Source organism: Choristoneura fumiferana, chromosome 10, assembly GCF_025370935.1.
Source record: "Choristoneura fumiferana chromosome 10, NRCan_CFum_1, whole genome shotgun sequence".
NCBI lineage: Eukaryota > Metazoa > Arthropoda > Insecta > Lepidoptera > Tortricidae > Choristoneura > Choristoneura fumiferana.
In genome coordinates this window covers 13,133,197-13,148,652 of record NC_133481.1, presented here as the reverse complement: position 1 = coordinate 13,148,652, position 15,456 = coordinate 13,133,197, and the positions used below count along the sequence as shown (strand labels likewise).

The 15,456-nt window shown below is 35.1% G+C and overlaps 2 protein-coding genes across 3 annotated transcripts in view; one reads left to right on the top strand and one right to left on the bottom strand.

Moving 5' to 3' along the window:
* The first annotated feature begins 278 nt into the window (after positions 1 to 278).
* On the top strand, positions 279 to 6,496 carry LOC141431624 (uncharacterized). The gene is made up of 10 exons (XM_074092803.1): positions 279 to 377; positions 1,191 to 1,478; positions 3,056 to 3,138; positions 3,889 to 3,928; positions 4,402 to 4,584; positions 5,049 to 5,143; positions 5,262 to 5,298; positions 5,581 to 5,661; positions 5,823 to 5,842; positions 6,112 to 6,496. The coding sequence occupies exons 1-10, from the start codon at positions 317 to 319 to the stop codon at positions 6,253 to 6,255; spliced, it is 1,032 nt and encodes a 343-aa protein (XP_073948904.1). The 5' UTR covers positions 279 to 316; the 3' UTR covers positions 6,256 to 6,496.
* A 4,619-nt stretch (positions 6,497 to 11,115) lies between these two features.
* Positions 11,116 to 15,456, bottom strand: part of LOC141432133 (uncharacterized) — a 50,739-nt gene continuing 46,398 nt past the window's right edge. For both annotated transcript variants that reach the window (XM_074093583.1, XM_074093584.1), the window contains exon 5: positions 11,116 to 11,508. In XM_074093583.1, coding sequence (XP_073949684.1) covers positions 11,459 to 11,508 — 50 coding nt within the window. In that variant the 3' untranslated portion in view covers positions 11,116 to 11,458. The remainder of the gene's footprint in view (positions 11,509 to 15,456) is intronic.

Genomic DNA, 15,456 nt, shown 5'->3' with positions numbered 1-15,456 from the left:
ATATCCTCACTTCGCACGATGCTTATAAAAATGTCGAAACACGTGTGCAAAAGCAATTTCTAGACAGACATAATATTTATACTTTCTCTGATATGTTATGTAAAGTGTTTATGGTTTCACCACGAATGCACTTAATATTTATATCGAAATAGTATTATTAAAGACTAATTAAAAATTGTATTGAAAAAAACATGATCACGACAAATCTAACGTTATGTATTTCACACTCATATAAATGAAAGACAGCCTTTTGTAAGATCTAATCGTTGACTTAGTAGTCAACGACGTTGTGCTTGATTATTTTTAAAGTACTAACATGAGGTTAACTTGGTATATTTTTGGTGTATTTATTATATTCACTTTGGGTGATGTTTGCCGTAATTATATCTTTTTATTCTTATTTAATTTGTTTACATTAATAAAATTCATACACAAGTTTTAAGAAAGAAAGAAAGAAAGAAAAACATTTATTCGTGACATTTTATACAAATAAAAGAAAAAGAAAAAAGGAAGGTAAATGTGATGCCGTCTCCGTCTATTCCGACAAACCAAACAGAGGACGCATCACAGATAGCTGTTACATAAAATTAATCACTGAATGGTAAAACAGATCAGATTTGACTATGGTTACATTCACAAAGCAACCTATGGTTGGATAGGCCGTTGTCTATTTAACTGTGTATGCGTGTGTGTGGGTGTGTGTGTGTGTTTGTGTGTACTATTTCTCAAAAAATTGTGTTTAAATACATACAAAACCTTATGGTAAAGGTGATAAAAAGTCAAATAATCTTTGTTGTTGGAACCAATACAAATTTTCGATGTAGTTACAAAATTACGATTGCGTGCCTGCATTTTTTCACAAGATTTCGTGACGTTTTCCTGACATCTAGAAATTTTGCATGTTTTATGCAGTTTCTATGTTTTATGATCTCGTCTTTACTGTTAATAATTTTGTGACTGATTTGTTCTCAATTCATGACGGGACAAGTTTTTGAGAAATACACAGACCCGTGTTTGTGTGAATGTGCACATTTAGTAACTATATATTATTCGATAAATAAAAAGATGACTTGAGCAAGAGAATCATTAGTCCAGAAAATAATTAAAAAATGACCACGATTCAACTCATTGACTGTAGGTAGGTATAGTGATAGTAAAATCTAATATGCAATAGTCAATTTATGTTTCAGTGGTAAATACCCGCACGCTTGATACCGAAGCAGGTATAGAACTAGCCCCAGCAATTCAAGGAGATGTTCTTATTATCACTAGATTTAAAAGAGATGATAAACTGAGCTACAAAAAAGATGAACTTGACAAAACAGTTCTACTAAAGGAGAAAAAACTAGCATTCAAACAAGCAATAGAGAAGAAACAAGAAGCTATTAAAGCTGCAATACAGAAGAACAAAGCAGCGATCAAAGAGTTCATTCAAAAGAAGAACCACGTTATACAGGAGAAAAAGAAGAAAATTGTCAGTAAGTAGACTTTTTCAATATATATCAGCCACCACACGCAATGTGTTTTTAATGTATGTCTGATTTTAAATCTGCGGGTAAGCGCTTTGGCCATGAAGACCTATCTAATACCTGCCTAATCATACCAATGGTCAATGAACTAAAATAATTTCTTTACCAATAATACCAATGGTACGTAAAAAGGTAAATTAAAAAATCGCGAAACAAATATCGTGAAAGTATCAAAATATAACTTTAAAACACTCACATATCATTAAAAATATCTATAAAATTGTGTCTTCATTACGCGGATCGTTATTATTAGGCTCGATGACCTTACCACTAACTTTATATGTAAAATTAAAATTTCTATCAATGGTAGGTTTTTATACAATCAGTGATATACATTTACTAGCTCAAAAGAGCTACATAGCACTCATTAAATGCTACAACTAGGTATACTCAAATACTCCTAGAGCTTAAGAGGTAAGCCAGCGCACAGCAGCACATTTGAGGTTATATATAGAACTCATGATACTATTCGACAAATCTACGAGCAGTCAAAGAAGATAGCTTTGTCTTGTCCAATCTCCAAGCACACGCCGCTGCATCCGTAACTCGGAAACTGATGGCTTTTGGAAATGCAAGAAGTTTTAACAGTGTCAGGTCAGTTTACAAAAAAATAATATGATTACCAGCATTACTTACGCGCAGCAGTTCTATAAACCTGCAGATACGTAAGTATCCGAATATGCAATAGCAACTGAAAGTTAGTTAGATTGTAGCATTTTGCTAAGGAACTATTGTTCTAACAGCCTTATTCATAAAAAAACCTTAATTGAGGTTTGATCGGTCTGTTACTTAGCAGACTGATTAAGCTTGTTAGACGGTTGTCATGAAGTATGATTCATAAACGCTTGCTAGCAGTCTGCTAGTTTTTTTTTGTTGATATGGCGCAGTCTGCTAGTTGTTGAGCTGCTGATATACGGATTAGACGCGTTATGTTGGCCATCTTGACAAATCAACGACAAACAATGGCCTCATCGATTATTTAAAAAAAAATTGACAGCAAATTGGCAAGAAAAAGTTGTTTGTTTTCCCGCCATTTCCGATCCGCATGTTTATGTTGTACCTAAGTATGTTAATCATCCTAATTTTATTTTTTTCATATTTATTGTTAGTAAAGTAGCAGTAATAAATACCTAATTTAGAGGATTTTTAAAAAAAAATTCCTGGATTTTTTTTAATATTTGCGTAACCTCTGCACTAAAAAGGCCATTTTGTGACTTAGCAGGGAGATAAAGGAGGGTCTACGGTCCTCTAACTTTAGCAGAGCCTTGATCGACTGATTAGCGCTAACAGACGTTTATGAATCATGTTTTTTAGCATCGGGCCTTCAAGGAGCCTTCAAGGAGGCCCTAACTTTTTATGAATAAGGCTGCAAGTGTTGCAAATATGCAATGACAATATTTCCCGTCCTTTTTTAAGGCAGTAAAGGTCGCTAGGGTACATAATAAAAACTTAAATCTGTGTTACTTTCCTTCATCATAAAATATTATTTATTATTTAACATTTCGTTATTTTATTTTTGTTTCCAGACTACCTATCGGATGAATGGGCTGAAATTCGCGGAGCTGTCAAAGAAAAGTACAAACAACTATTGAAGCGCTGGAAAAATTGTGTAAATCTTTAAGTTTCTATTTTTTGTATCAGTAAAAGCACATTCACTGTTTGCCTTTATTCTACTGGCAACATCATCTTTTTAAAATATTGCTAATGTCAACTTATGATTTTAAAAACATTCAACTTGGAGCTTAGCATAAGGTTTTGTCGCGGACGTAAATCAGATATCCTTTTCTAACCATGTATTGTGCAAACAGGATGACTACTATATGTTTGCTGTCAGCGCCATTAAAACTTTATTAGTGTCGAATCCATCATTATTTTTATAAAATGGTTTTGTTTAATTATCATTAAACTTCCACTATATAAGTAGTTACAATACCTAGAAATAAGAAATTTCATCGAAACATTCTGCACCTATCTGTTATTTGATCCTAATATGATGTGACTTAAATAAAAGATTACTTATATGAGATCATACGCATTATTTTTGATACCTCGTTTTAACAACTGATCTCATTTGTTTCAAAAATAAATGAAGAGCCATAGAAAACGAACAAATATAGATAGTAGGTATGTAGGTAGGTACCTATTTTTTCCCGATGAAGATTTTTGCTGACGCTTGAGATCTTGATTTTGACCACACTACCATCAAAATTTTCTACTATTTTCTTTTTTCACTATACTTACGATTTTTCATTTCCCGTAAAACACGCAACTTTACTATTTTTTTATCTTGACACTACAAGCTTGCAATAAAATAGTACGGTAAAACTCGCTTTCTTGCTCATAACACTTTATGTTACAGGAGGTTATTTATGATCGCATACTTAAAATCTTCCGCGAAGGTAAGTTAAATAATTCGCTTATGATGACAGCGAGATTTTGTTCATTCATTTTTAGTTATTAAATATAAAATACACGATTTAACTGTGGTGGTAGCTAGTGGTGACTGACTCGTGACTTAAATACATATAACTCCAAAATTACCTCGATGTTTCGGCCACATGGTAACAGCCGTGGTTACGAGTAAACTTTGTCGTTGCCACTTGGTCGTTTGCCATCCAGTCGAATAAAAAAAAAACTGAAGTGGAGGATTTATTTAGCCACTCTAGTATTTCAAATTCCTGTACTGTGCTTTACTGTAATCATGAAAGTGAATATTGCAACAGCTTTAAACAGTAAATCATGTCTTTTTCCTTGCTACTTCGCAAACCAAACCAATCAAATAGCGAAGTGATTTCAACCTAGTATAAACTTATTTTGCACATTTGGGCCTTAAACGTGGCAGATTATTTTCTTCTAAAACTATATTTCACAGCTTTGTTGGAACATATAGAGAGTACATGTATCTCTATAAAGACTAAATTAAGACATAAGAGGCAAGCAGCAACAGCACTTACATCCCCGACGATTAACAACACAGCTAATACCACACCAGGTCCCGCCAGTTCTAAAGAACGAGTACAGCCTCAGAAGCCGCAACGTCGATCTGCTTCTACAAGTAAATACCTACCTAAGCATGTAACTTTACGTCACAGGGGACCTAAGAGCTAGCAGCTTCTTCAGACAAAGAATTAGCTTAGCTTTTAAAAGAGGGAACGCTGCCAGCATCTTCGGGACCTTGCCTAAGGCCTACTTTAAGTAATTTGTTTTTGTTGTAAGTTATATATTTTGATTTTACGTAAGTATTTTAAGTTCAGGATAGTCTTGTGTAAATAGTTTTAATTTAATTATTTAAACGGTCAGAATTAACATTCTTAATAAAAAAAACTCGGAATCATCCATATATTAGCTTGTAGTATAATAATCGCAGGAACTACTGAGCTAATTGAACACATATTTCACTGGTACGAAGCTGCACTATTAAGTAAAATAGACTACGGTTTATCACTGGAAATTGCAAAGTTCCCGCGAAGAGAAAGTTGCTGGAAAATATTAATTGGTTTTTTTTTACTTATTTTGCAGGTTCATCTGGAGCTGCTTCTAATGCTAAAAGTCAGGCAACAACCAATGTGATAATTGACACTAAACCGAAAAAGAGTCCAGTTAAGGAGCAGAAAGTAACTACTTTCTTCCATGCTTTACTCCGGCCAAAAATTCCGAAGCGTATACATACGTACAGAGATACAGAAAAATGAAACCACACAGCAATTTAATCATTTTTTACATTTGTTGCAGAAATTGCTGCAGCAAATACTTGAAATCATCCGCGAAGGCAAGTTTAAAGTATCTACTTATCATAATTATCAATAAGTTACACAGATGAAAATTTTCCAGCTTCCATTAGTATTTATTATAATCAGTTTTAATTTCAGTCTACTCAATATATGCGGCAAACTTCCACTGTCACGCATAGATCTCCTTTCCAAATACATAGCCTTCTTATCTTTATCCATAACGTGAATTTACTTAGATTGTGGTTATTAGCTATCTTCATTCAATCAATTTTTTAAAAGGACGTGAGTAGGTATGTTATATTCAATGTAAAAAATTTCAGTACTGTGGACGAAAGTTGTACTGTCACTTGTCGACGGAGCGAAAGCGGAGTACAGATCAATGAAAGAAAAATGTTCTCTAGGTAAATATTTTATAACTTTAACATCTATATCAACTAAAAATTAAACGTCTCTAAATATTTTAGGTCTTCCAAAAAGCCTGAGACTTGTTTGGCTGCTCCCTTTTGTATAATATTCAAAAAAATCATATTTTTAAAATGTTTCAATTTTCTTTTATTTTCAGCCCTTAAATCCCAAAATCAGGTAACTTTTATTTTTCTCAAATACTGGCTTACACTGAAAGAGATGATTTTCTCGTATTTTTGTACTTAAAGTCCATTAATAATTACTAGTGATAACTTTTGGATTATTTGCCAATCTTCAATAGTAGTTCCTTTGGCAATTACAGAAAAGGATAATTATTGTTATGAAAAGAGAGGAACTATAGGAACTACTGCGAGTAATCCAAACGTTTGTACTCTTATTCAATTTACTTAAACTATGTATTTAGAATTAGCAAAACAATGTTGCAGTATCCAGAAGGGTTCGTGAGGATATACCAGCAGCCCTATAATCCTTCTGTGCATCAAGAACCGTGCATCGCGACAACTCACCAAATGATGAACACCCCTAACAGTCAACAGCAAGATCAACAACCCCATATCGCAGTGTTATAACAGCCACCTGTATTACCTCTTTATTGATAAACAACTTATTAATCTTATGGCAAATTATTTGTTATTATATGGCAGTTCTGGCACTTCAATGTTATCCTTAGCATCTTCTTATAGTGCCACTTCATTATTGAAGATGGGCAGTCACCTAAATCTTGACCTGTCCATAGCCAGTTGCTTGCGCCTTAGCAAACAAACAATATAAAACGTTTGCTTATTTTTCATGATAGGCAAGTTTTAATGAATTGGGCTTCGTGTTTTGTTTCTTAGTTGTTAGATGTTTCTTGTCTATTTTGTTATCAATATAAACAAATCTAAATAGTCTGCGTTTTTATCATTTCATCCAATAATACTCGTAAGTACCTTATCTGCATGGTCATAAAGACACTATGAACTGACTGAAAAGGCACTTCATTTCACTTTTTTTTTAATTGATTTAGAATTTTAGACAATACATTATTGATCAACATTCAACGTGATGTTTGTGTGACTTCAATACGAGCTGCTTTTGATGCATGCTTTTATTGCGGACTGTGCTTTTTGCTCACTGTAGGTATTATTTGCAGTTTCTTCCAATTTGCACCCTCGTAATAATGTTCATAAAGTTCACAAAGAAAAATTATCGGCTAAAGGTCTCGGCTAAATCTTGTGAGCAAAAATATCTGAACACGCTTCTACGCCGTTAACAATAGATTCGTATTCAGATATTTGTGATCAAAATTTTGCTCACAAGCTTATAAACTCGACTGTACTGTACAAGCTTTTTTTAAAGTAGTGCTAATATGTGTAGGTATACCAAATTTAAATTTAAATAAAAACTTATAATTAGTTTTATGGAGTTGTTATTAAGAGGTAGGTCTCTTCATGCTGTGTTATCTTAGAACAATGTATAGAGCACTGGTAAAAACGCCATCTCTTGGATGAGTTTCATAAGATAATACTTTTCTAATCATATCCCAGTAAATTTTTATTTGAAATTATGTACTTGAAATCGGCGTAAAAGACTGCCGCCTTTTGCCTGTAACACGACCAAGCTATGTTTGCACCTCGCGCTTAACAAGAACAGTCCAAAAATGTATAATTTAACAAATAGGAGACGATAATTTTAGCATTAACAGCTTTCATTCTTTGTCGCCGATACGTATCTTACGAATTTTCGTCTCCTATTTGCTGAATTATTTTTTTTAACTTTTTTTGTTAAATGCGAGGTGCAAACTTAGCTTGGTCGTGTTATACATACCTACCTTTAACTAACACTACACACAAACCTATATCTATCAATATATATACGTAATAGACAGCTATCGTAGCTATATACATCTATATAGAAGACATTTAGTCACGGACTCAACCGCTTGGTGGCGCTTTTGTCGAGACCACAAATATACGTGAAGTTAGCTATTGCAGCATATAACTACGAGCCCATGAACACAGAAGGTGCCCGTAGACCTTAGTCAGGCCGGCATAAATTAAACAACGTAGAATTTAGTTTCACGAATATTGTTTATTAAACGTTTAAGCCGCACAAAAAGAAAAAAATCACAAACACAATAAAATGGTTATAAAAATAACCCAAAGTTATATAAAAAATAAACACAAAACACAGTTTATATAAAAAAGACCGAAAGTTATGTAAAAAATGTCAACACATTGATAGAACACGCGTTGCGAGACGGAACATTGAATGGCTAATAAGTGTATCAGGTACAAGCAATTTAACAAATTAGTGCCGAACAATATAGAGTCCTAATAAGACCGAAAAAAAAGGAAGCGCTTATGGTAAGCCTTGAATTTGAATTTTCGAAAAGGTAAGATGAGTAACAATACATAAGGCCCTCAAAACATAAGGAGCAAGTGTACCCTTTACGATGAAAACTAGCTGTAAAATCCTAGTTAAACCTAATTTCATGCATGAAAGTAGAAACTAGTTACCTGCCCTTAAGGAAAAAAAAATAACTTTACACGCACTATAGTAAGTTTGAGAAATCTAACGTATAAAAATTTTGCGCAATCAGAAATCTAGGCACTGAACAGAATGCTTATTCGAACCAAAGTGTTTGATTACAGGTTTCCTTCCTCTTGCTCGGGACTCAACAGCCTGCGTGGTAATACTGCAGGGCTATGGCTGACAACTTCCGCAACCAGGCGTACGGAAAAAAGGACCGGTAGATGACACCCGATTCAGGCTGGCCGGGGTAACGGTCGGGCTGGAAAGAATTTTATAAATTAGCCCACAACAAAGCAAAAAGACCTAGCCTAAACGACCCTAAGCGTCAATGAAATAAACACTTACCCGATGGAAAATCGGCGATGCAGAAAAAGGTGCTCCTCAGCACGGGAAAGCAGGAAATTTGTCGTAAATAAGTGGAAAAAACGGTTGTGGCACAAACTAGCGGCACTTCTGTAACTTCGCCAACACGGCACAGATGAAAAAGCACAAATCCAGGACTGTTAACTGGTTATAATTTTCCAAAAAAATAGCACTTCAGGACAGAAAGCAGTGTTCCGCACTCAACAACCAATGTTCTAAGAATGACTCTAAAACAAAAACGCCAAAGGAAAAGCCAAGACACAAATTTAAATTTCAAAATTCAAACCAAAAATCAACTACATAGTATTAAGACGTAAACAGCCAGCACAAAACCGGCCAGTGAAAACGAATGAAAATAACCAAAAAGTATGCAACACGCAACTCGCATGCAGCATTGTAATGCTGCACTATCTATTACCAGTATACACACTCTCATGTATGGGTCTCTTCCTCTATCCCGAATTAAGTCTTCCTACAAGTTCTTAAGTACCTTTTAAGTGTAACTATTTATGTACCTTTGATATTTGCACAGTTATTTTATACACTGAGAAAAACCATTGAAATTTATGACTAAATCTACGCTTACAATTTTGACCATAATGTATACTTACCTAATTTATATTAACCTGGTTAATACAACAGTAGGGAATATTTCGGTAGCGTCATATAACAAAACAAACGAAGTTACAGAAAAAAATTGAGTTTTGGATAAACATCCATTTCGGACGGATCCATTCCATGATTTGAATATCAAAAGACTTTTCTCCAAAAATTTTGCATCCAACGTCTTTGAAGGTATAAGAGTAAGCTGATGTATCGTCGAGCGAGATGCGGCGGTGACAGATTCGGATATAATAACCGTATTCTGAATACAAAGCAGGTAGTGAAACGCAAGATAGTGGAGGGCTACAGCCGAAAAACGAATCAAATTTAAAACCATCCCTTCACTTAGGATCCCTTTTTGGTTTTTGCTTAGATAGTCTAGCGTGGATTTCATTAATTGTGGTTTTGGCACTTTGACCGGTTATTCTAAAAGAAAAATTTTCATCATAATTTATTTGATATGGGTTACCCAGTTTCTAACAGATCTTAAATAAATTGAATTACGATGTGACTTTTACATTCAAAAAGTATTGAGGATCAACAAGAAATAGAGAAATATAAATGTTTTTATTTGAAGTCGTGCTAGCCTATGGCTTCTCAAAACAGTGGATCGTAGGTTCGAACCCGAGCTCACACCTTGTAAGTTTATCGGAATTCATACTTTATGTGAAATATTGTGACATCGTGAGGAAACCTGCACAAACCTGCGAAGCAATTCAATGGTGCGTGTGAAGTTCCCAATCCGCACTGGGCCCGCGTGGAAACTATGGCCCAAGCCCTCTTGTTCTGAGAGGAGGCCTGTGCCCAGCAGTGGGACGTATATAGGCTGGGATGTTATTGTGAAATTACATTTGATATTACGTACCATGAGCTTTAAGGTGAAGGAAAACATTCGCAAATCGTTGTTATGACAAACAATTACACACCTGTAGTCATTTGCATCATCATCTCAGCCTATATAGCTTGGCCTTCTGAACCTAACCTATCCGAGTCATTTCTGCTCCGAACCGTCTTGCTCGCTCGCTTCGCTCGCTCGCACAAGTCACATGTTTTGTTGCATTTGACACGCATGATGTTATACCGTCTAATCATTATTGTAAATGTTGTTATATATTTTAATCATTATATGAATAACCGGATATTCAAAATGAAATTATTTCCTAATATAAGCATTAAAGCAATTGTTGTTATGACTAAATGTTATATTATTTAAGCTTATGCTCGGTAAAAATATTAAATCCGTTTTTATGCTAAAGGAATATTATGATTTTTGAACGTTTGAAATTATGCTAAAAGTTTGTTTGACGATTGAACGGCATCCATGACTACAAAACAAAACTATAAATATCATAAGTTTTACTGCATGTCTTAGGCAACCTCGATATTGGCAGAGTCATCAAAAAATTTATGGACCCACCTTTTCCTTCATTTGAATTGAAAAGTTTTAGTGCAGATTTTATTTAGTAAAATAAAGTCTTATCCAAGGCTTATCCATGAGCGTCGATGATGGCCGGGCTTGTTTGAATTTCGTTCAGGAGGTGAAATGGATCATGAAACGCAATGAAAGCGCCTCACCGTCGCATCTGTGCACACAAATCTCATTTACCTCCACTATCTTGCCATTTTACTGTATAAAAGTTTATATCGGTAGAAACATGCTTTCTGAAAGATATACGAACTGTATATTTGCATAAATATTTAGCAGCACAATGTTTTTGTAATAATACAACTTTGCAAAAATTTAACAAGTTTAATTTTACCAGAATAATTTCATTGATTTTCTTATGTCAAAATATATCTGTGCTATATAGTATATCTCTTAGTGACGTGGTGCCGTAACAACTCGCTGCTTTAAATAATATCAAAACTGAAAAAAATAAGTTTTTTTCATTTGTATAATATTTTTATTTGGTTTACCTAATGAATGTGACGATTCAATAAAACACTAATTAACTTTATATTTATATTTACATACATTTAACGTTATCCCAACTACAACGCAATTCATTAATCAATCCCATTGATTCATCAACCATTCTTAATTTACAATATAAAAATCTTTAATAATTAAGTACATGATGAATTTAAGCAGCTACTTTCTTATCACAGTTTCGTAGGTACAAGATTATTTTTTAAATTAATATTGCGTATAAATATAACTTGCTAATTTATACAATTTTATTTATCTAGGTACTTATATGGATTTTGTGCGTGTATGTTACAAATGATTTTGATTCCTAAATAACATTTGTACATTCTTCGCCTGCTTTTCGTTTCGTCTAAGAGAGATTTTTATCTTCGTAGATAAAATCCTGGGTAGTAAAATCTTGGGCTTGCTGGTCCTGTAAACAAAAAATGTTTCATGTTAGTCCGATGTCTCTATTTTACAACAACAATCCCGTTTTCATACAAGTTAAATGATTATAAATAACCTAACCAAGAAAAAGTTGGAAAACCCCCGACAATGTCACCTTAAAGTTCAATATCTCAAAAACGGCCTAGCCGATTTTGATGAACATGTCTAAGAACCATCGCTAGAAAACCTTATCTCAAAAAAAACCGCATTCAAATCGGTCCACCCGTTTAAGAGCTACGGTGCCACAGACAGACGCACAGACAGACACACGTATAGCGGTCATACTTATAACACCTCTCTTTTTGCGTAGAGGGTTAACAAATAACTATTGGTACGTTACATATTCATTCTTACACTAGTAATGATAATATTTTATTATTATAAATGCGAAACTAACAATGTATGTCAGTCTGTCACTAAATTTGGTATCGAGATAGTTCGTGACCCTGGGAAGGACATAATACGACAATTTTTTCCCCAGGAAATTGCACAGTTATCTCGTAAATCGGATTTTATTTTTCTTGACGATCTTTTGGTGAAACTATCTTTTTGACATCTGAAATGTAAATAGGCAATGTGTTATTTTTACTAAAAAATAAATTAATCTACTTATATACCTTGCGTAACCGCATGTTAACGAGTTACCAATGATCGAGTGCCTTATACTATAATAATATAATATTTATTCTCATAGTAAGTATATTACTTAAATACAATTAATTTTGCTAAATCCCATTGCACCATTTCACATGCACTAAAAAACCAGCACCAAACAACTAAAACCTTAAATTAATGTAAAGAAAATTATCTCTCAAGTTTATATCAAGAGGGCACTTGAAAACGGTTCTGCCGATTTCACCCTTCACAAGTCAGCTTCAGGGGTGTTATTGGCTCGTGTTCCGCAGGATTTCACGCTCGTCGGTTCGGAAATGCACGAAGTTTCCTTTTGTGGCGTTTCTCATAACTTGATTTGTGACGGCGCAACCCTTCAACGGGTTCCGGCGCGGCGCCGCCGCGGCGCGGCTCCACTTCCGCCGCCTCGCGTCGCCTCGCGAGGTGACGGGTAGCGAGACAGTCGTGTACTAAAGTTGAACTAACTATATCGAAAATACAAACTGAAATATAGATGCACAGAAAAACCAGAAAAATAAGACCAGCGCTGGGTATTGAACCCAGGTCCTCGGCATTCCGTGCCGTGTGCTATACCGCTACACTACCGATGGACAACGATACAGACGAATTTCTCCTATGCACCTCATATCTCAGCGTGTGTTGTTTCTTATTTAGCCACTTAACCAGCGACACTAGCGACATCTATGCCGCAGCCCTCATCGAGAAACTGCACGGAATGCCGAGGACCTGGGTTCGATTCCCAGCGCTGGTCTTATTTTTCTGGTTTTTCTGTGCATCTATATTTCAGTTTGTATTTTCGATATAGGTTTTACGGGATGACCGTAAAATTAACAAAAATTTGGAATTGAAATAAAAAATACAAAAAGATTCCAAAAAAACAATCTGAACTAACTATCTTACCATGTACTATGTTACTTAGTATTGATGAACTGAGGGCCTAATGTTAGTTGACGCGTTTGTAAGGAGATAGTGGACGCATTTTGAAAAATAGTATAAGCAGCGCTAACTGCACGCGTCGCGTGAGATGTATTTTACCTGTAGGTACCTGCAGGGCTACTACGAAACTCGAAACTCGAAGTTCATGCCGTGCCGTTCCTCTCGCTCTCGTATTAAACAGTATAAGTGTCAGAGGGACCACACGACACGAACTTCGAGTTTCGAGTTTCGTAGTAGCCCTGCTGTGCCCACAGGCGGGCGCCCACTGTGCGCACGCGCCAGCTAGCGTAGGCCGTAAAACAATTACTTTGCTCACCCGCAACTTTATGATAGTTACGTTTATGCAAGAAATGTGAGTTCATGCAATTGATCTACCTACCTTCAGACTGTAAGAACACACACAAATCACACAAACCCATCTATCACGAACACCACACTATACTGACGCGTTTCGAACTCAAATAGAGCTCATCTTCAGAGCAACACAACCGTTCACCATGCTACCAGATGTTAGACTGTGTGTGTGTGTGTGTGTGTGTGTGTGTGTGTGTGTGTGTTCTATGATGTGTTGCGTGAAAGTTTTAAGTATGTTCAACATTTTTCGAAAATAAATTGTAGTTTTCTGACGTGTTCTATTCTTAAAAATATAATATAAGTACTTAAAGAGACTTTTTTGCTTTAAGCATACGTTTAGGAATTGTGTATTTTTTTGCTGAGAAACGCAAATTCAACAGCACACTCATTTGAGTGATTTTTAAAAGATAACAAACGCAAGCGTTAGGTAGGTAGGTACTTGGTAAGCAATCAATCAAAGAACATAAGTAGTAAACCTCCACATATTATTTTATTTTGTGAACACAGGAAAAACAAACAACGCTTTTGTAAAAGGAAAGTGCGCGTCTAAGCTGTCATAGCAAAAAAGCTTATGAAACTGTCTGAGTCCAAAACTTTCCAAAGTTTCCGGAACGTATCCGTTTTTCCGCCATCCTCCTATATTGTATGTTTATTGCAATATATTTATGATAAATCCATAAAACGAACGTTGGAGTGCCAACATAAAGTATCTGCTTATTTGTTGACGATAAGGTAATATGTATTCGTGGATTTAAAAGGCGTTTATTGCAACTGCTGTCTGACATTCTCAGCTACATCTTGCTGTGTATTCAGAATTCGAATTAACTTTCAATGAAAACACCTTCTTAAAATAACCATGGTAGATATTGAGTCATGTGGGGTAAACGTACGCAGTGGGTCAGTGGGTTCAGTCCGAAATGTATGTGATTTTACCCCACATGACTCTATTTGATAATGTCTAATTTTGCCGGCCGATGAAAGCCAATCTTTAACTTTATTTTATTTTTGTTGTTAGAACAGTTCTTTACTCTGTACTTTATGCTCCATTAAGAAGAAATGAGACAAAAGTGAAAGTGAAAGAATTCAGTCTTAAAAGAACGAACTGGAAGAAATAGCTCCAAAAGAACTACCTACTCTTTAAAATGTTGATGATGTTATTATAGCTGCCAACAGTAACACACATTCTAAGAAAATGTTCGTTCGTATTACGGCTCAAATAATACAGCACCGTGACAGTTTTTTGGTATTTCTGCCGCATACCTACCTAAGTTTTTTTTTTCCCGATAGTACAGACCAATTATTTTTCACACCTCTCATTTAGAAATGTAACATTTCCTCCCTGACTAGAGGGATCAAAGTGCAACTTTTCTGTTCAAGGCTTTTTTTATATATGTATAAGAGGGGTCAAACGAGCATGCGGGCCACCTGATGGGAAGCAATCGCCGCCGCCCATGGACACCTGGCAACACGAGAGGTATCACAGGTGCGTTGCTTGCCCTTTGGGAGACGATAGGCTCGTTTTTTAAAGATCCCTAAGTCTGTGTTTTTTTGAAAATGCAATTTTTTGAAGTTGATAATTGTAAAACCACGTTATTTTCTATGCTGGTTGCTCTTTTATTATATTTAGAATTATTTTATTTCAATTTTCGTCATACTCTGTAAAATGTTGGATGAGTCCCTCGGGAGCAAAATTATTTTCATCTTGGACGTTAACACTTGAATCATTCGCTACATTCTGGATTCAATGTACCACCCTCGCCGTAAATACATCATTTTGCTCCCTTGTGACACAAATACCTAATATTGTCTAAATTGGTCAGGTCTGAAACTTTTTGTGAAAAAGTCGTTAATAGTTTGGTATCATTAGGGTTTGAGTTAAATATCACATCAACTACTATTGTGTCAATTTTATGTAAATATTCGGTCAGATATTAAAAAAAACTCACTTTTACCGTCACTTTCATCGAGGATCATAACAAAGCTCACTGAAAATGCTTAACCCAAAATTATT

Excerpts from the sequence above, each read along its gene's own strand:
- LOC141431624 (XM_074092803.1), top strand. The coding sequence starts at position 317 with ATGAGGTTAACTTGGTATATTTTTGGTGTATTTATTATATTCACTTTG. Across the intron at positions 378-1,190 it reads CACTTTGGGTGATGTTTGCC|TGGTAAATACCCGCACGCTT; the intron begins GTAATTATATCT and ends TTTATGTTTCAG. Across the intron at positions 5,843-6,111 it reads CCCTTAAATCCCAAAATCAG|TATCCAGAAGGGTTCGTGAG; the intron begins GTAACTTTTATT and ends ACAATGTTGCAG.